This window comes from Oncorhynchus mykiss, chromosome 21, assembly GCF_013265735.2.
Source record: "Oncorhynchus mykiss isolate Arlee chromosome 21, USDA_OmykA_1.1, whole genome shotgun sequence".
Lineage (NCBI taxonomy): Eukaryota > Metazoa > Chordata > Actinopteri > Salmoniformes > Salmonidae > Oncorhynchus > Oncorhynchus mykiss.
Genome location: NC_048585.1, coordinates 39,851,145 through 39,872,282, shown reverse-complemented (window position 1 = coordinate 39,872,282; position 21,138 = coordinate 39,851,145). Strand labels below are relative to the sequence as shown.

Sequence of the window (21,138 nt, the reverse complement as noted above, 5' to 3'; positions counted from 1 at the left end):
TGGCAATGATACTGTTTAGCATCTCGTTATGATCACAGTGACTTTAATTTACTACCATCTGCTGGACAAAGTTGGTCATTACGACCGATGAGCGCTCTTTACGACTTGTCATAATAAACTCGACGCCCGCTCCGCCAAGTTCAAATTTCACAAATCAAATTTCACGGCGTGAATGGTTTGCAGATAGATGGACGTCGTCGGACCCAAAGATTAGCCACATTTCAATGCAAAATTATTACAGTATTTTATCAAACCATAGAGAACTTATTGTCTAACGCTAATTGAAAATGCATTTGGCTTTCTCGCAATGCAGGTGGAATTGGACTACTCATTCCCTGTCTTGCTAGCTGGCTACTACTGGCTAGCAATATAGGTGCAAATTGGTGTTGCAATTAATTAGCGTGCGAATGACTAGTCATATGTTCAATAAAATCAAAGACGAGGATTGTTGTGGCGAAAGAATCACGTACAAAAACTGCATATTTAACCAAACCGCTCTGGAAAATCAAGTTACCAGCAAACGGCATTATTTTTTTCGCTCCAAAAACTCAACGGGTTTGCTAACGTTACTAGCTAATTGTAGTAGCAGCAGCCAACTAATAATTTGATCATTTGGACAATAACTCGATTATTCAGATCAGGGGCGTCCTGGTTAAGACAGGTTTGACTTCAACCACCTGCCTACATTTATTAATGTTAATAGCTAAATCAAGATAATTAAAGTTCAACCAATCATGGTAAGTATGGTGACCTGGTTGATAGCTCTGGTCCAGTGCGTTAGTGTCCGTGAGGAACGAGCACGAACGCCTTGAACCAGAGCTAACCTGAGACATTATCAAGTAGTTAACATCCTTGTTAATAACAGTCTGAAATAGTTGCAATGAGTTACCAGATAGCCTTTTGGCCTGCTTAGCAATGTGTGTTAGCTTTATGTGGAATCTGCAACAATTGGACCCCATGCATTGGTGACTATTGAAGTGAGTAGGCTACTTCCCAGCAATGTCTATGAACACACCACTAACTATATAATTGCTACTCCGTCCTCTGAACCTCTGTTATACAATCAGTGCTCACACAATTTTAAATCAACGTCTGATAGGCACTCCTATAAATATTGGGAACCTAATCTGTACTTTAATGAACAGAGGGAGAACATGAAGGCTGTGAGCCAGCAGCAAGCCAGCCAGCTCTTACACAACAAGTTTGTTGTTGTCCTGGGGGACTCGAGTAAGTGAACCACTGACATACATTGTTTTGTACAGTCTTGCATATCTCCAGGCCCAAGAAGCCCTAGCCCAGGGGTATCATATCTTACCCAACGACGTCTGGATACTGCAGTTTTTTTTGTTCAACCTGTTAATGAATTGCGCCCACCTAGTGTCCCAGGCCTAAATCATTGCCTGATTAGAGGGAAACAAATAAACACTAACAAACAAAGCAGTAGAACTGGCTTCCGGGGTCAAGATTTGAATTTGAGTGCTTGCCTGTGGTTATCAAATTGAATGTGCAGTGCACCCTTTGGATGACAAATTGCCAACTGAACTTAAGTTGTCAGTCAATGTCCATCATTTGTGTTCTCCACAGTTCAGCGCTCAGTGTATAAGGACATTGTGCTTCTGCTGCAAAAGGACAAATATCTCAGCTTGGCTCAGCTCAAGAGTAAGGTAAACCTTGACTCACAGATTTGGTAGGTGAAAGTGAGATATCCCATGCAACATTTCTAGAAAGAAATTTGATCTATAGATTAAGTCTGGGTGATATATTGTCTTTTAAAGTATAACGGTATCCACATACCCGTATGGATTTTTACAATACTGTCTATAAAGGTATTACCATACAGTGCTAAATAAATGAGAACTTCACTGTCAGTTTTGTTGAGTATAAAAACAACATTTGATTGGAGAAAGCACATTAAAACCATTTAGAATGCATTAGTTGCCATCCTAGGGTCATGCACGACTCATAAAATAGAACTTGTATTATTCAGAAACATAAAATACTATCATAACGCCATAACTGTAAAAAAAAATAAGAAAAACATTGATATGCTATTTTTAACATATTGTCCAACCTTACTGTAGATGCATTCTATTTCTCTATTGTAATATTTTTGCAGCTTTGCTTTCAATGTGTCCCAAACATTTTTTTTTTAAAGATCCATGATTGATTTAATAATACCAGGACTAAAGTGGCTTCTAGCTTCTTCCCCCTCACAATCTACCCCCTCATCACCAGGGAGAGATGAGCTTCGAGCAGGACATCCTGGTGGAGGGCGGACGGCTGGGTCAAATGACCAACGGGACGGAATACCGTGAGGTGCGTCACTAGGATGAGAAGACGGTGATTCTTTAGGAAGTATACCTGCACTGGGAATGAATGGTCCTATTTGACACAATTATAACTCTGCACTCCCTGATCTCTTATGACATCAGTCTTCTCTTTTATCTCGTCCTAAGGTGCGTCAGTTCCGCTCAGACCACCACCTGGTGCGGTTCTACTTCCTGACGAGGATCTACTCGCGCTACATGCAGAGCATCCTGAGGGACTTTGAAGACGGTCTCAAACCAGACGTCGTCATCGTTAACTCCTGTCTCTGGGACGTCTCCAGGTGACCAGTCTGTTAAGGATGTCTGCAGGTTTTACACACACTTAAAAAAAAAAAAAAATCCCGTCAAGCATTCATGATACCTACTAGGTCTGTTTTATAGTGTTGACATTGTTAATCTTCTCAATCTGAAAAGTCCAAGAAGAAAAGGGGGTAATCAACTAAAAGGCAAGACGAGGACAGTCTGCTTATGGATAATTCCTGTTTTCCTTTCATGTCTTCAAATCCGAAATAAGTTTAAGTTGTCATATTGCTGAAAACAAAAAAGCACTCATTATACAAGTAGATAATGATGAGCGAAGATAAAGAATCGGTTCCATTTCTCATTACTGGTGATGCGGGTGGGGCTAAATCTCTAGTCCTGTATCATTGGTCAAATGCATATCCTTTCCAAACCAAGCCTTCAAAATAAGAGTTTGGTGTGTTGTGCGACAAATCTTTGTTTTAGTTGCAGATGCCAATGCTGAATAAACCAATAAGCCATTAGAGACTGAATGGTTTTATTGGTTCAGTAGGGATGTGTAATGGACTCTAGTTTTCTTATTATGGTAAAGTGTTTTCTAAAAATGTTTTTGCTGTGGCGGTTGACTTTGCATTGCCTCCTTGAGGGCTGGCTGCTACAGTCATAGCTTTAGGCTATTGCATTCGGAAGATATTCAGACCCTTGCATTTTTCCACATTTTGTGACGTTACAGTCTTCTTTTAAAATTGATTTAATAGTTTTTTCCCCACCTGAATCTACCCCATAATGACAAAACCATTAAAAAATATATATAAAAAAAAATGTTTATCACATTTACATAAGTATTCAGACCCTTTACTCAGTACATTGTTGAAGCACCTTTGGCAGCGATTACAGCCTCAAGTCTTCTTGGGTATGACGCTACAAGCTTGGCACACCTGTATTTGGTGAGTTTCTCCCATTTTTCTCTTCAGATCTTCAAGCTCTGTCGGGTTGGATGGGGAGTATCGCTGCACAGCTATTTTGAAGTCTCTCCAGAGATGTTCGATCGGGTTCAATTCCGGGTTCTGGCTGGGCTGCTCAAGGACATTCAGAGACTTGTCCCGAAGCCACTCCTGTGTTGTCTGGGCTGTGTGCTTAGGGTCGTTGTCCAAAGGACAGATCTCTCTGTCCTTTACCCTGTTAATCTTTCCCTTGATCCTGACTAGTTTCCCAGTCCCTGCTGCTGAAAAAATCCCCACATCATGATGCTGTCACCACCATGCTTCACTTTAGGGATGGTGCCAGGTTTCATCCAGACATGACGCTTGGCATTCAGGCCAAAGAGTTCAATCTTGGTTTCATCAGACCAGAGAATCTTGTTTATCTTTTTCTGAGAGTCCTTTAGGTGCAAACTCCAAGTGGGCTGTCATGTCTTTTACTGAGGAGTGGCTTTTCTCTGGCCACTCTACCACAAAGGCCTTATTGATGGAGTGCTGCAGAGATGGGAGAATCTTTCCAGAGGGACAACCTTCTCCAGTGACCATCGGGTTCTTGGTCATCTCCCTGACCAAGGCCTTTCTCCCCCGACTGCTCAGGTTGGCCAGGTGGCCAGCTCTAGGAAGAGTCTTGATGGTTCCAAACTTCTTCCATTTAAGAATGATGGAGGCCACTGTGTTCTTGGGGACCTTCAATGCTGGTACCCTTCCCCAGATCTGTGCCTAGTCACAATCCTGTCTCGGACTGCAAGAGGACAATTCCTTCGCCCTCATGACTTGGTTTTTGCGCTGACATGCACTGTCAACTGTGGGACCTTTTTATATAGACAGGTGTGTGCCTTTACAAATCATGTCCAATCAATTGAATTAACCACAGGTGGACTCCATTCAAGTTGTAGAAACATTTCAAGGATGATCAATGGAAACAGGATGCACCTGAGCTCGATTTTTGAGTCTCATAGCAAAGGGTCTGAATACGTATGTTAATAAGATTTATTTTATTTTATACATTTGCAAAATAAACTGCTCGCTTTGACATTATGGGGTATTATGTGTGGATTGGGAGGGGGAGGGGGGGGGGGGTGTTTAATCAATTTCAGAATAAGGCTGTAATGTAACAAAATGTAGAAAAAGTCATGGGTTAACAGGGAGTACAGGAGGGGACTAAGTACACACCCCTGAGGGGCTCCAGTGTTGAGGATCAGCGTGGCAGACGTGTTGTTGCCTACCCTTACCACCTGAGGGTGGCCCGTCAGGAAGGCCAGGATCCAGTTGCAGAGGGAGGTGTTTAGTCCCAGGGTCCTTAGCTTAGTGATGAGCTTTTTGGGCACGCTGAGCGTGAACAGCATTCTCATAGGTGTTCCTTTCGTCCAGGTGGGAAAAGGCAGTGTGGAGTGCAATAGAGATTGTGGATCTGTTGGGGCGGTATGCAAATTGGATTGGGTCTGGGTATCCGGGAGGATGCTGTTGTGAGCCATGCCCAGCCTTTCAAAGCACTTTATGGCTACTGACGTGAGTGCTATGGGGCGGTAATCGTTTAGGCAGGTTACCTTTGCTTCCTTGGATACAGCGACAATGGTGGTCTGCTTGAAACGTAGGAATTATAGACTCGGTCAGGGAGAGGTTGTAAATGTCAGGAAAGACACTTGCCAGTTGGTCCGCGCATGCTTTGAGTACATGTCCTGGTAATCCATCTGGCCCCGCGGCTTTGTGAATGTTGACCTGTTAAAGGTCTTGCTCACATTGGCTACCGAAAGCGTTATCACACAGTTGTCCAGAAATGCTGGTGCTCACATGCATGCTTCAGTGTTGCTTACCTCGAAGCCAGCGTAAAAGGCATTCAGCTCGTCTGGTAGGCTCGCGTCACTGAGGAGCTCGCGTCTGGGTCTCCCTTTGTAGCCCATAATAGTTTTCAAGCTCTGCAACATCCGAGGAGCATCAGTCGGTGTAGTAGGATTCAATCTTAATCCTTTATTGACGCTTTGCTTGTTCGTCTGAGGGCATAGTGGGATTGCTTACAAGCGTCCGGATTAGTGTCCCGCTCCTTGAAAGCGGCAGCTCTAGTCTTTAGCTCTGTTAGGTTCTATTTATCAGAGTAAGAACTTGACGGACACCATGAAAGCTTAAACTAGTGATGCACTGATATGGCATTTTTTTGTCCGATACCGAAATCCAATATTTTCCTTGCCCAAAAAAACAATACTGATAACCGATATTAAAAATGTTAGTGGCCTTTTAAGCATTCTAGTACAGTTAATTATTTAACAGGCACACGGACGCAGCGGTCTAAGGCACTGCATCTCGGTGCAAGAGGCGTAACTACAGTCCCTGGTTCAAATCCAGGCTGTATCACATCCGGCCGTGATTGGGAGTCCCATAGGGCGGCGCACAATTGGCCCAGCGTCGTCCGGGCCATCATTGTAAAACTCTTAGTTAAATGAAGGTTATACCCACACACACATACACCACACTGACCAAAAAGTTATTTTGTTGGCATTTACTTTTTCTCCCCATTACCAGTAAAACCGATTTCTTTCACTTACTTGCTGTGCTGTTTTGTTAAGTTATTTCATTCTCAACCAGGATTTCTATTGAACGGCGTTTGTTTTTGCGTGTCAAAAAAGATACACGTCAAATACCACTACTATTTGACATGTTAAGTAACACTATTTGACCAATCAGGACCTGAATACAACATAATATGACATCACATAATTTAATACGTTAGTTAATTTGTTACGTAGTTATTACACATTGATTACACTTTCCCTCGTATTTCATATGTTACAATGATTCATCGATACTTATGCTATGAAGCTGGTAAAGTTGTCTCGGGCACCTGCAGGGCTGGTCATTTAAAAAAAAAATGCTAGCTAGCTTATGGATGCAAACAATGTTCTTCCCCAAAAACATAGCAAAATGACAACTGTTTCAGTAGCTATAGTTAGCTAGCTAACTATATAGCTAGGTGTCATCTAAAATAACCCTAATTTATAAGACAGTTATTTGATTAATGGTGGTCGGACCCATCTATGTGAAGTTAGCCACAATAAGGATTAGCCACAATAGTGGACTTTGCGGTTAGCCTTCAAAATCAAAGTTTGGCATAATTCTATTTGTATTAATTTGCATCACTGTCAAAGACACTTATTTTGAAGGCAAACTTCAAATTCCACTTTTGTGCCTAATCCTTATTATGGCTAGCTCCACAACACATTACTTGGTCCGGTCAAGCTCTCTAGACTGATGAAGCTAGCTGGCTGCTTATAACGTTAGCTTTGGGCAACAGGGTTAAGTAGCTGGCTAGCTATTTATTTTCATGAACTGAAGTTCAATTTCAATAGACTAACAACAAGTGGCAACCTAGCTAATACTTACTCACAATAATTCCTAAGTCATTGCTAAGAATAATGAAAATGACTGCAGTTTCAATTGGTCATTGTTTTCAGGCTGGTTGTATTGGTGCTTGCTAGGTACCAAGCTAAAGCTAGCTATCCCAGAAGTTGCGGTATTGTAAACACATCATTCGTGGTCTGTGTTTGCTTGTTTGCAGACTTTTTTTGTACAGCTTTGACAGTGCTACTGTATCTTTTTTGACACTCAAAGACCCAAACGGCGTTCCATATTATGTATGTATGTCGTGAAGCTAATAGCAGTGACGCTATTACTGTGTAACTCTGGTAGGGCAACATCTGAAAAATAGCGCACTTGGTAGTGTGTACCGGTGCTCGACCAGTCGGCAAAAGCCAACATCCACGACAGAGAACGGTTGATTGTCAAGGGCTTTAATGGATTTCACCTTTGAGTTGTCTCGCTGAAATTCTCTTACTCTTTCAAATCAAATCAAATTGTATTTGTCACATACACATGGTTAGCAGATGTTAATGCGAGTGTAGCGAAATGCTTGTGCTTCTAGTTCCGACAATGCAGTAATAACCAACAAGTAATCTAGCTAACAATTCCAAAACTACTACCTTATACACACAAGTGTAAGGGGATAAAGAATATGTACATAAAGATATGAGTGAGTGATGGTACAGAGCGGCATAGGCAAGATACAGTAGATGGTATTAAGTGCAGTATATACATATGAGATGAGTATGTAAACAAAGTGGCATAGTTAAAGTGGCTAGTGATACATGTATTACATAAAGATGCAGTAGATGATATAGAGTACAGTATATACATATACATATGAGATGAATAATGTAGGGTATGTAAACATTATATTAGGTAGCATTGTTTAAAGTGGCTAGTGATATATTTTACATAATTTCCCATCAATTCCCATTATTAAAGTGGCTGGAGTTGAGTCAGTGTGTTGGCAGCAGCCACTCAATGATAGTGGTGGCTGTTTAACAGTCTGATGGCCTTGAGATAGAAGCTGTTTTTCAGCCTCTCGGTCCCAGCTTTGATGCACCTGTACTGACCTCGCCTTCTGGATGATAGCGGGGTGAACAGGCAGTGGCTCGGGTGGTTGTTGTCCTTGATGATCTTTATGGCCTTCCTGTGACATCGGGTGGTGTAGGTGTCCTGGAGGGCAGGTAGTTTGCCCCCGGTGATGCGTTGTGCAGACCTCACTACCCTCTGGAGAGCCTTACGGTTGTGGGCGGAGCAGTTGCCGTACCAGGCGGTGATACAGCCCGACAGGATGCTCTCGATTGTGCATCTGTAGAAGTTTGTGAGTGCTTTTGGTGACAAGCCAAATTTCTTCAGCCTCCTGAGGTTGAAGAGGCGCTGCTGCGCCTTCTTCACGATGCTGTCTGTGTGGGTGGACCAGTTCAGTTTGTCTGTGATGTGTACGCCGATGAACTTAAAACTTACTACCCTCTCCACTACTGTTCCATCGATGTGGATAGGGGGGTGTTCCCTCTGCTGTTTCCTGAAGTCCACAATCATCTCCTTAGTTTTGTTGACGTTGAGTGTGAGGTTATTTTCCTGACACCACACTCCGAGGGCCCTCACCTCCTCCCTGTAGGCCGTCTCGTCGTTGTTGGTAATCAAGCCTACCACTGTTGTGTCGTCGCGAACTTGATGATTTTCAAATGACTGCTCGACTTGTTGACTGCTCTTTTCACACAGCAGTCATTGTGTGTGCTAGGTTAGGAATTCTGTGTTGCCACATTAAATTTTGCGCTACACGTGCGTCATTGCGCCATGTACCTATGTTATATGGGTATGCTTGGTAGCTTTGACATATACCGATGTTGGCATTTTTAGCTAATATCGTCCAATTCCGATATGTTCACCCCTATATCGTGCATCCCTAGCTTAAACCAAGTTTATTCTTCCCAGAGGGTCAATACAGCTGCATCAGGCAGACACGGTTCCACCGGTGGTAGTATACATACCCCAATTTGGGTGGAGTCTCCTCCTTATCGCTAAACATGGCATATTTATTGCTTGGCAGGAAACTAAGTGATACGGGCAATAAACAGTTCCCTTAACGCACTCAGCCCATTCCAAGCTTAATTGCTCCCACCATAACCCTTCCTCCTACAGATAACCAATAACTCCAGATAACCATTAAGACCCTCGGCTATGGCACCCCTCATGTCTCTATTATAACTAATGATTAATAATGTTTAAAGCTCGGAAATCCAAACCCATCAGCTCGATGCAGATGTTGCCTGTAATCCATGGGTTCTGGTTGGGATATGTACATACGATCACTGTGGGGACGACGTCGTCAATGCACTTATTGATGAAGCCGGTGACTGAGGTGGTATTTATAACAGTTAAAACGGCCAAGAAGTAGCCAATTCTAATGGAGGCCTATTCATTTTCTAGAGTACAGACACAATTAAAACATTGACAGATTAAATTGTTTCTGTAGGGCCTATAAGCAAACAATAAATAAATGGGCACATTTGAAAACGGGCGTAGAGCCACTTGGGCCATGAGATCAAATCTTTCCCCAAAATTGCTTTTCTGGCCATCCCTTCCCATTTTCAACTCCCCATTTGCAGATTTTTCTTAACTGAATTACACATGTTAATGCCACTGAATAGTGGCTACAAAGCACAATAAGGCCGACATCAAACGCTATAACGACTACTCAGCGAAAGCAAACGCAGGACATAAGTGGAAATAAAAGGCATAAATCAAAGGATTGGTTACACTAATCAAGGGAGCGAAGAAACTTGACTGAACAAATGGAGAAATCAGGAAGTAGGCCTAGACTACAAAGGAAAACTCTACGTTTTTAAAGGGAGCCGAGGCCACGCCTGGCCTTATTCAGCACAGCTTAATGGACAGCGCTTCTCCTACATCTCCACTCTTTGTCACTCGTACGCGGAGCTCTGTGGTGATGAAATGGACAACTCCTCTGTTCAGTTGGCAATAGATTCTGTATATCCCCTTTAGGGGAATTTTTGACAGGTTATAGGCGTTGTCCTTTTTTGCCTCAGTGGATTAACGTGAACTTTTTCTGACCAGAAAGTTGACGCAATTGAGTGGCTGCAAGGGGAAGGTATTTGGCCCACTAACCGAAATGGAATAGAATGCTTAAAACCTTGGTATTATATCTATGGCTTAAAACACACAACCACCTTTAAGGTCATACACTTGTAGCCTAAGCTTGCCAAATCATGGTCCTTTGCTTTCACAACAAACGCTCAACTCTTATTTTGAAAGCTAGGTTGGACAGGATATGCATATGGTAAATGAGATGGGACTACAGATATAGCCCCACCCACATAACAAGTGATGAGAAAAATAACCAATTCCTTATTTTCTCATATTATTTAGAAAAATAGTGATTTTACATTTTTGGCAGTTTTTAGGCTAGTTCCAACTAAAAGCAACTTGTTTTTTGATATTATGGATTTAAAAACATGAAAATGTGAACAAATGTATCGTACTTGGAAATATAATCACATTTTGAATTATGTGGAAAAGCATTTAGCATCTGACAATTTTGGGCATAAAAATGGCCTAATGTTTTTCTTGTTTGGACCGATGACATAAGCACATTTTCACCGTTACTACATTTTGTTTAATTATTGGAGTGGCTCGCAACGCGAGTGATGTGGATACGTAGATAGATACCTTTTCATTTCGCCTGTAAGAACAAGTTCTCCAGTCTGACTAGTCTTCGCTGCCATAGAGGAATAACGGAGCACAGTGACAGTCATGCTTGCGCCTTAACATCAATGAAAACCGCAAGTTTCTAGCCCAAACCCCATTCTACCGCGAATTGGCGCATATGTTATAGAATTTTATAAACCATGTCGCGGGCCGTTTTTTAAATTACTCATGGTCTGTGAGGTTTTTGGTTTGATAACACACGACCATGTTTAGTCATGTTGCCTGGCTTGCTAGCTAACATGGTACCCCTTGGTGATGCACACATTTGGATGGAAAAAGAAAAAGGGATAGTTGGCCTACTCATAGTAGTGCCTTAAAAGTAGGAAGCGTATGCCTAATCAATGTAATTCTAAGCTAAATCTGAATCCAAAATCCATATTTTTCTGGTGTTCTTTATTCTGTTTGGTGCCTAACTTTAGGGAGCAGTGTGTGTGTGTGAGAGAGAAAATGGATGTGTGTGTGTGAGAGAGGGAGAGTGTGTAAGCTGTGTGTAAAGTTGTCTGAAGAGTAGGCTAAAGATGTGGGGTCCCCCGCCTTCCTTAATGAAAAGGCAGATCAAGGGCCTCCCGGGTGGCGCAGTGGTTAAGGGCGCAGGGATTTGGAGGTGGAGGGTCCGTCATGGTCTGGGGTGGTGTGTCAGAGCATCATCGGACTGAGCTTGTTGTCATTGCAGGCAATGTCAACGCTGTGTGTTACAGGGAAGACATCCTCTTCCCTTCCTGCATGCTCATCCTGCCATGACCCTCCAGCATGACAATGCCACCAGCCATACTGCTCGTTCCGTGCATGATTTCCTGCAGAGAGGAATGTCAGTGTTCTGCCAGGGCCAGCTAAGAGCCCGGATCTCAATCACATTGAGCACGTCTGGGACCTTTTGGATTGGAGGGTGAGGGCTAGGGCCATTCCCCACAAATGTCAGTACATGCAGGTGCCTTGATGGAAGAGTGGGGTAACAACTCACAGTAAGAAATGGCCAATCTGGTGCAGTCCATGAGGAGGAGATGCACTGCAGTACTTAATGCAGCTCGTAGCCACACCAGATAATGACTGTTACTTTTGATTTTGACCCCCACTTTGTTCAGGGACACATTATTCCATTTCTGTTAGTCACATGTCTGTGGAACTTGTTCAGTTTATGACTTAGTTGTTGAATCTTATGTTCATACAAATATTTAAACATGTTAAGTTTGCTGACAATAAACGCAGTTGACAGTGAGGACATTTATTTTTTTGCTGAGTTTGTGTGTGCGTGTCTTTATTTATTTTTATGAGTCACTCTGATGGCAGAACAACATAGCAAAATGTATAGAATTGCAGGAAATTAGCTTTAAAACAGCAACATTTTCTCTGCGGCCAAGTGGGCCTATATAATCTACAGTCAGAAACCGCTCTATTGTCCACAGCCACTACTACGCCCCGCCACTCCCCCATGCCAACTTTGCTGCTGATGAAAAATATCCTAGGGGAACACTGAACTGTGAAGTTAAATTCAATTTGTTGTATTGTGTAGAGGTGTAACTATCAGGGACAGGTTTTTGTGCAGAATGTATCCAAAACGGGAACATGCGTTCTGGGGGGGGGGGGGGGGGGGGGGACAGGGCTAACCCCTTGGGTATCCCGATACTACTCTGTATTGCGATCTTGAGCAAAATGATGGTATTGTGACAACTTCATCCTGAAAATACACATTTTCTTGCATTATGCAATTTTTGTGTGTGCACATTTAAACAACATTGAACTTTTTTTAGGGCCCTCACCAGTTTATCCCTGGTCTTGTCACCCAGGTATAACCCTAAATGGCACAATGAGTACCAGGAGAACCTTCATAAGCTCTTTGACAAGATGAACTCCATCCTGCCTCCTGAATGTCTGGTCATGTGGAACATGACCATGCCCCTGGGGAAGAGGATCGTAGGGGGCTTCTTCGTTCCTGAGGTAGATGGATGACGAGGCTGGGTTGTGTTCAATAAGCGCGGATTTGGAACCATCTTGATTTACTACCCAAACTTGAATGCTTATTTTTGGCTTTCCGCTTTAAGAACGTTTGCTCCTATTTAATGTGACCCAGTAATTTCTCAATTATAGTAAATGATGTACAGTGCACAACAATAATGGCTAAAGAACTATTATAGCTTCCCATTTTTAATTTCTCCCAACCAGATAGAGCACAGGGGCGCAACGCTGTGCTACGACGTGATCCAGGCCAACTTCTACAGCAGCAAAATGGCCGACGCCTACGGCCTTGACGTCCTGGACCTTCACTTCCAGTTCCGCTTCTCGCTTGAGCACCGCATGAAGGATGGGGTCCACTGGAACTCTCTGGCCCACCGACGCATCACCACCTTACTGCTGCAACATGCTGCAGAGGCCTGGGGAGTGGTGCTGCACTGTCCTGCCACTACGATTGGTTAGTACACACACACACACACACACACATACACACTGGAACTCTCTATCTCACTGATGCGTCACATCCTTACTGCTGCTGCACAGGTCTGGGGGTTTGTTCTACACTGTCCTCTCACCACCGTTAGTTAGTAGAACACCACACACATACAGTATAAGAAATATACATACACACATCACCTGTCTGTTTTTGAATTTGACTGTCAGTTGAAAGACTGGTATTCTTCTCCCTGTAGAGCACATTGGTCATTCAGAGCAGCAGCAGCTCAAAGCCTACACAAAAACCATGACCAAGAACACAGGTAAGTGGTGGCTTCCTCCTCACTGTATTGGTCAGTACAGTTTTACCATGCCAGGTTATCGTGACGTTGAGGTTATAAGAATATTTTGAAGAGTAAAAACTAGAGTACTAATGGGGAATTGTAAATAGGAGTTGGGTTTCAGTTCAACATCTGTTTAGAATCTGTGGAATGTCACTCTTGAACTCAGAGCTACGGTCTGTACATTGAGTCTGGAGCAGGATACTTATTTGGCCATTGGCCCAGTTGTACTGCAAAGACTTCTGATTGAAGATTTTTGTTCTGTGGACAAAAACTGAGGACAGGGGAGACTGAACATCTACCTCCCAGCATAACATCTATGATTTGTCCTTCTCAAATAAACCTATTTTTCTCCCCCTGATTTGCTTTGGAGTTGATGTTATTCCCTCATTGCTACACACCTGGCACTACCCACCAGAGCCTCATTTCAGGAGACCAGACCCCAGGATGATGAACCCAGGTCACTGCAGTGGTAAAGTGATTGACTTGACTGCCTGGTTCACTTGACTACTGTGGAGTTTAACCTACATCTTCACCTAATGCCACTTTAAAAAGGCTGCTGTCATTCACACCCACTTGACTTGCCTCCTTCACACCTATCCCTCTGAACAGCACCTGAGTAACCAAAAGTCCCACAACTGCGTAATGATTCATGACCACAGGTTATGGGAGGGTTTGGATCCTAAGGAATCTTTCGGTGAGTGGAGACAAATGTATGTATAATGTGTACTGACCCTGCGATGTAATTCACCAGTTGCCTGGGCAACGGAGAGGTTTGGACACTATGACGGATACGAGCCTCAGGCAAACTATTTCACTCCCAATTCAGCAGGTATGAATCAGATATTTGTATAATGACAACTTCATAATACAGCTCTTGTGAAACCTTTCTGGGAAGAACAATTCTGTATTCTTTAATTCAACTCACTCAACTGCAACATCCGTCTCTCCTCGTGTCCTGTATCTCTAAAGGTGGCAGCCTGCATTTGACTCTGTCCTTCAGATCTATGGAAGGATAGCTTACGTGCATTAAACTGAACAACATTTGTATTTTCTTTTTTAGCTCTAGGATGGCATCCTGCTGAGTACTCGGGCCGTGAACCCTACAGGCCTCTGGAAGGGAAATACAATGACTGCGGAGAACAGTTCTACGAGGTAAGGGACACTTCACCACTATTTCCCGTTTTCTCATGTAGATACTGGTTGTATGTTGCTTGAAATTATGACCCCTTTAAAAGTGGTGAGGTTGAAATTGCACTTAACTCCACCGTTTTAGCTTGGCCTTTAATCTGTGATTTGATTGCATTTATTTTTATTGTGAGGTGTTGCGATTCTAAATGCACTTTTAAATTGTCAAGTCACAATTTAACAATGTCCAACACATTTGAAAATTAATAGATACAATTTGACTTGATTCTATGAGGACGAGCTCCCCGACCACCCCAAGTTCGGCGCTGGCTACTTCAGCTTCGAGGAGAACCAAGCCAACAGACGGCCGACTGCCCCAGTGCATCACAGACACACGGCGGTCTACAGACATCACCCAGTCAGACACTCACTGAACAACAGATGCAGTGAAAATAACAGGATGGTCCGGAACAGTAGTAAGTTGAAACGCGTGCACACAGTAGTTTAATCATGGGACCTCTGACACTGGCCGTAGTAGACAAGACAGATTTTGGACACAGCCATGAAGTGTAATTCTTTGTACCTATCCCTCTAGATTCCATTGTGTGAAGTCTCTCCTCCCTTGCTTGGTGCAAAATGGATTTACAAGTAGAGCCTCTGCTCTGTATCAATCCTGGGGTGATTGGGCTATAAATTACTGTTTAGCACTCTCCCTTTTCTCTCTTCCAGCTGGACACTCCAGGCCGGTGCAGCATAATGAGGCCTACCACCCCAGACCCTACGTCCCTCGCCGTCCTGAGAACAAGTATGTGATGAGGAAGAAACAACCCAGGAAGCACTACGCCCCATACACATACCAGAGATACTGACTGGAAAGCTCTTATACAGGCCATGTAGCTCTTTGCTGTGGACTGTGCAAACTAGGACAGAGCTTTTCCTGGTTGGGTTAGGGGGGAAAACTCCTGGCACAGGAGTTTTTCCTGGACCATGTATATAGTGTTCAAACTCATGGTACTTGCTCGTGTATGGGCAGTGCTTAAAGTTATTTCAGAATTCTGTCATTTGCTCGTGCCTCAACTACATTCCTAGAGGGCTGTGTTGTCTTCTGCTCAAGTTTTTTTTTTTTTACTATTTTGAGGCTGTGATGTATTTTCTTGCCCTGGTGGGGGTTGGTTGTATGTTTAGGCATACTGGAAACATTTTACAATAAAATTACACTGATTTAATATTGAGTCTCCTTGTGTTTTAGTCCAGGTCTAGGCATGGAAGGAATTTCATGTTACCAAGTAATAAATTTTGTTAGGTAAGAACTTTATTGGTCTGTTTTTGGATACAGGACAGATGGATAATCACTCAGTCCACAATGAACACGTTATACAGTATAATGGCTTTTGAGATTAGGATGTGGCTAGTGCTGAAAGTTAACTATTCAGCATTTACAATTCATGTCTTTTCCACCCAGACATACTTGCATTCATCTACCATAATGACACCGGTACATATGATAGACCATAGTTGAATGACTAACACTTTGTGAAACCTGGTTGCTGTAGGCATGTCAAATTAGCGTCCCATCTCAACATAAGTTAAAGGTGTCTGAATTGGAACTTCATTGTCAGAGTGCCTGGACACCCTGATTTAGAATACATTAGTCTATCTCAAACGGGAATCACACATTAACGTGGCTAAATGGCATTTATTTCAGTGGTGAATTTGCTTGGTCCCGACTGCTGGTTTACACAGGTGTAGATTTAAATAATCACCACAGTACAAAAAAAAAGTGCAATGCATGAATAATTGTGCCATATGCCATTAACCAATTTCTGCTCCATCTCGCTTGGTGTGCATACATTTTGTTTGTTTCTCCATACTTTTAAATCAATTCTAGAGATGCAACATTTACGAGTCAAGTCGTTTTAAAAAGACTTCTGACAATCATGTAGAACGTGTTGGTAAAGAATAACAATTACTCTGTATTATAACTAGACGAGAACACTTGTGTGTCTCTTTGGCATAGATCGGTAATACCTTTTGACCAGGTGGTGTAGTGTAACCGTGTCCTGAGAGAATCTGATGAACAATAGGAAATGGACTGGAACTGAAAACATTTTTTGCATCTGATTGGAGGAGCTTGCTATCACTTGTGGACGCAGGCCAATGGGATGGCATCTTAGGTCATGAGGAGGCGGTGCACTTGCTGCAGGTGCTGCTGTGATAGGACAAGACGGTGCACCTGCTCCTGGCCCTTGGCACATGGGATGGCCACGCGCCCTATGAACACCGTACCCCCCTGCTTCTCCTCCTTGGCCTGAGAGGACAAGAGAGAAGAACAGGTCAAAGGACAACAAATACAGTCTTATGCCTAAACCAGGTATTTATTTGAGTGCCTACGATGTGTGTTTTACCTTGACGAAGGAGGAAATGGGGAAGGTGGCAAAGTCAGAGGAGACCTTCGCCCCAGGCTGCTGAGAAACCACATGCTCTGACACTTCACCCTGAGAGAGAGATGTGTCCATTTCCATGATAGACAGAGAGATAGGTGGACAAAATCTGTCTGTGGTATAGAGAAATACTAGGGTTGATCATATAAATTCAGGTCACCTTCAGTTTGTCCAGAGCGTCACTCAGAGACTGCAGTCGAGCTGTCTGGTCCAGGAGCTGAGCACTCGCACTCACTGTAGGGGAGAAAGAGACGGTACATATGAGATTTTATCTAACTCAAATACACACGTACTGAAAAACAACTACGCTACACACTCACAAAACCCTTCACACACCCACATCCCTCCCACCTGGAGTCTTCCCGGTGATGTCGACCACCTTAACGGCGGCACTCATCTTGAGCAGGGTCCCCAGGAGCTGGTCTGTCTTCCTGTAGAGAGCCCCGTGGAGAGGCCCCTCAGCAGGGGGAGAGGTGGAGGCCTCTCTCAAAGGAAGCTTGGGGACGTGGAGGGGAGGGAGGGAGGCTAACTGGGCTCTCATCTTCTCTGCCTGGAGGAGAGCGATATACAGAGTTATCGACAGAGCCACAGTCATCAACACAGAGCCAACTACAGTCAAACATACATGCATACATTAAAATGGACAACTAGTGAATATACGTTCCATGGTAAATAGACTTCAGTGAACTACATCAAGAGAAGCATACAACACAGACTTAAATGATCTGCAAAAATACAGTTCTCGTTACTGGTAACAAGAGAAAGAATGAATCCATATTTTGATTAGGACAATAGAGATGGCACTAAAAGTGACACACACAAGTCAGTTCCCTGCAGTGTTCTGACCTTCAGTCTGTTGTTCTCATTCTTCAGGTGTTTGATGCCCAGTCTCTGGGTCTCCACCTGCTGACGGAGGAGAGGGGAGTCCACCACCTGCATCGGCCCAGACAGGCCCCCTGCTGCTGGGGCAACACCCGCTGGAGAGGAGGAAGGGAGGGGGTGGAGGAATAGGGAGGGGTAAGACATTTGTAAATTAAAACAGTCGGAACATATTTAGCAGATTATAAACCCTAATCACATGGCTTTAGGATTGGATAATATTATGATAGTATCCTCTATCGATGGTGATGTGACAGACGATACCAAGCCTATTTCAGCTTGACTGTGGCCACACAGTAAAAAGCAGAGTCAGGCAAAGCCAGCAGAGAATTCAGAGAATGTTATATTTACAGAATGCAAGAGAACAACGTAGACAGAGCTAAGAGTTTCACCAAAGCAGCGCAAAATGTTTGTTTTTTTTCTCTCTCGAATGTCAGCTGATCTGGGCCAATAAACAAAGTACATTTTTATAGTGGACACTGATTTAAAAGCCTAATTTTCTCCCCATTTGATATGAATATGACTTGGCCTATTAAGGCACTCTTTCAGTTTAATGCATACTGGATTTCTCCCACCGCGCTATTTCGTGATCTCTCTCAGAAAGTAGCGTTTTATTTGCCTAAAAAACATGGTAGGCCTGAGGTATAAATGAAAGAACAAATTTGAACAAACCTTTGGCTACAGTTGAGCAAAGCATTATAAGACAGACATTATGCATGAGAGACCCTTATCCTACTAACTGAAATATCTGAAATATCATAAAAGCAGTATTCCTTTCCATTCACCCTCAATGCCTTATACGGGTTGAAATGGCAGATTGTCATTGACATTCGCTGTACAGTAACATGCTATACATGACGTCAGAGCTCAGGTTCTCTGCTTCACAGCGCCGTTATAAACTAGAGCACCGCGCATGATAAAACACCTCCCCCTCCCTCCCGCTAATTGGGCTACTTTTGCACATTTGCTGTCTGAGTGAGGGAAATGCTGTAAATCGAGAAGAGTTGATGCGTTCTGAAAGATGAGACGTTAACAACGACAATAAATACCGCTTTGACGTCATACAAGCAAACCACACACGCCCATGAGTCCAAATGTGCACTCTACATTCCCATATTTGAAAACTCATGTCATTTTACACTATCAACGATTATGATCGCTCTGTTCGATCAACATTTGAATGCACTCATGACTCCATTCTATGCACACCAAAATTACAATATTTTTGTCTGAAGTGCCTTTTGAAAACCTAACACTAAGATCATATTTTAGAACTTAGCTAGCCATGTTGGCAATACAACCAGCTATCAAATGATGCCTACCTGACCCAGATTGTAATTTATAAATGGACCGTTTTTTTTTGGCTAGCGTAAACAGCAACAGTAATGTGTGTGATGGGTGGGGACGCAGGGCTGTGTTCCAAACAAGCGTGCTTGCTTCAATTCCTAAATGGCAAAGCTACGAGCTCAAAAAAAAGCACCTGGTAGTTGAAGACTATTTCCTGGAGTCATAAAAGTCCATGGAAATTACATAGTAACTCTGCACAGTCTGGGAGAGGTGTATGGCCACTTGAAGACACCAATTACACCGCTCGCTCAAAACCTTACACCGCTCGCTCAAAACCTTGCAATCGTGTTTTTCTTATCTTGCACTACTTCAAAAAATTTAAATGAATATTCGTATTGTTACTGGATGTAACACGGGTATTTTCAGATTTCGACATTTACAAAATGTTGTGAAAAGTACAGTAAATGTAAAATGTACATAAAATCAACAGTCTTGTATCAGGTCGAACAACTATTGCGTCCTCACCTTTGGTCGGATCATTTCCTCATTTCCAAAGTGTTCCCTGTCAATTGCTACCATGGTCATGCATATGCTTTTGATAGTTCTTCTATTAGTCACCCACATGGGTGACTGAACGAGGTCGGTGGCGGTAATGCACCTAATTTATGAAAGTTGCCAATCGCAATATAAAGTCAAGAGAAGAAAAGGCCTAGAAGGAGGAGATATGACTAGAAACTATTCGGTTGACCGTTTTATGTGTGGATTAATTGTCGGAGTAAAGGACCTTGTGCATTTTAGCAACTGCAAGCTAGCTAGCTAAATTGCCATAAATGTTTAATGCTTTTTCGACCTGTCCTCAAATTAATATAATTGGTTCAGAGTTTGTTTTGATATTTTAACCTGCGTGTTGTGATAGCGTTTGGTGTGGGGGGGCAAAATAAATGTATGCACGATGGCGCGCAGCCGGTTTGGGTTCCGTGTGATAGTGAGGTGGTAAGTTTCCCTTATGGCTTAGCTCAGGTGCCTACATACACCATACACACACATATCACATCAGACAGATCCAGCTCATGATCTCCATCAGCAGAAGATTTTCATTTAGAACGGAAAGCTTGTGTGTATGCAACAAATGTTAATGCACCGGATTGTACCGCATCGATCCCTTCCTCTAATCAAACCAATCGCATCGCTCATGTAACGTTTCTGAGCCAATGTATTGAGATACGTATCGAATTGTCTTGAAAAGGGAAAGATGCATATCCCCCCAGACAGGCCTACACACCTCTTTCGTGCCACAGCTCCACCCAAATGGAACAGGGCAGGCTACTGGAAAATATTTAGCTTCAATAATTTGCTTTGTCAATGTCATGGTAACCCTGTCCCTCCCGTAGCATGCGAGCTCACTGTCTTTAAAAAAAAAACATGTACATTAGTATTTGACATTTTTGGGGTGGCCGCTAGGAGGCGATAATATTGTCTATCGGGCGATTTTCTAAGTACAAACTCACGACTAAAGTTGATTTCGTCCAAACCCCACATGGCTTTTTACATGTCAATCTTCTGAAACAGCTTCATCAGAATATGAGTGATGGTATAATGTGAGGTATAAGGTGTGTTATATAGGTATAAAGGCGTGTGAGGTATCAAAAGACTCATGAGACTCACCTCCGGCGGTTCCTGAGACGATGGATGCGATGCCAGAGGCAGGCGGGGCCCTGAGGCCCTCAATGGTCACCTTTGACTGGTTGGAGAGACGCTGCTTCAGCTCTGCTTTCTCTGCCTCCAGCTGGTCGATGTCTGCCTGCAGGGCGTCCATGGTTTCCTCAAACTCCCTGGGTTGGGGAGGGAGAGTGAGAAAAAAAAAACGTAGGTTATACACAAATACTTGATCAATGTAATACATTCACTATGTGAATTAAAATTAATGTCCTCTCCTGGCTACAGCAGGCAACGATGCAAAAACACTTATATTAAGTGAAAACATGCCATCTCTCCACCAAACAGACTATCTACCATCTTCACCCCTACTCCTCTCTTACGTCTC

General features: G+C 43.1%; 2 protein-coding genes across 14 annotated transcripts in view; one reads left to right on the top strand and one right to left on the bottom strand.

Moving 5' to 3' along the window:
- The first annotated feature begins 77 nt into the window (after positions 1 to 77).
- Positions 78 to 15,713, top strand: fam113 (family with sequence similarity 113). 6 transcript variants are annotated; one of them, XM_021577731.2, is made up of 13 exons: positions 78 to 737; positions 1,146 to 1,227; positions 1,585 to 1,664; positions 2,236 to 2,316; positions 2,457 to 2,608; positions 12,418 to 12,568; positions 12,794 to 13,040; positions 13,276 to 13,341; positions 13,778 to 13,819; positions 14,114 to 14,191; positions 14,423 to 14,514; positions 14,783 to 14,963; positions 15,217 to 15,713. In XM_021577731.2, the coding sequence occupies exons 1-13, from the start codon at positions 735 to 737 to the stop codon at positions 15,354 to 15,356; spliced, it is 1,395 nt and encodes a 464-aa protein (XP_021433406.2). In that variant the 5' UTR covers positions 78 to 734; the 3' UTR covers positions 15,357 to 15,713. The 6 variants fall into 6 exon arrangements, with proteins under 6 accessions (XP_021433406.2, XP_021433405.2, XP_021433404.2 ...); XM_021577730.2 differs by having other exon boundaries at positions 13,778 to 13,831; XM_021577729.2 differs by having other exon boundaries at positions 13,733 to 13,819.
- Positions 15,714 to 15,777: 64 nt separating this feature from the next.
- LOC110500384 (dynactin subunit 1) overlaps positions 15,778 to 21,138 on the bottom strand; it is a 28,184-nt gene continuing 22,823 nt past the window's right edge. For all 8 annotated transcript variants that reach the window (XM_036957801.1, XM_036957802.1, XM_021577725.2 and 5 more), the window contains 6 exons: positions 20,760 to 20,926; positions 17,775 to 17,905; positions 17,280 to 17,478; positions 17,089 to 17,162; positions 16,893 to 16,982; positions 15,778 to 16,795 (listed from right to left, as the gene is read on the bottom strand). In XM_036957801.1, the coding sequence (XP_036813696.1) occupies positions 16,658 to 16,795; positions 16,893 to 16,982; positions 17,089 to 17,162; positions 17,280 to 17,478; positions 17,775 to 17,905; positions 20,760 to 20,926 (799 nt within the window). In that variant the 3' untranslated portion in view covers positions 15,778 to 16,657. The remainder of the gene's footprint in view (positions 16,796 to 16,892; positions 16,983 to 17,088; positions 17,163 to 17,279; positions 17,479 to 17,774; positions 17,906 to 20,759; positions 20,927 to 21,138) is intronic.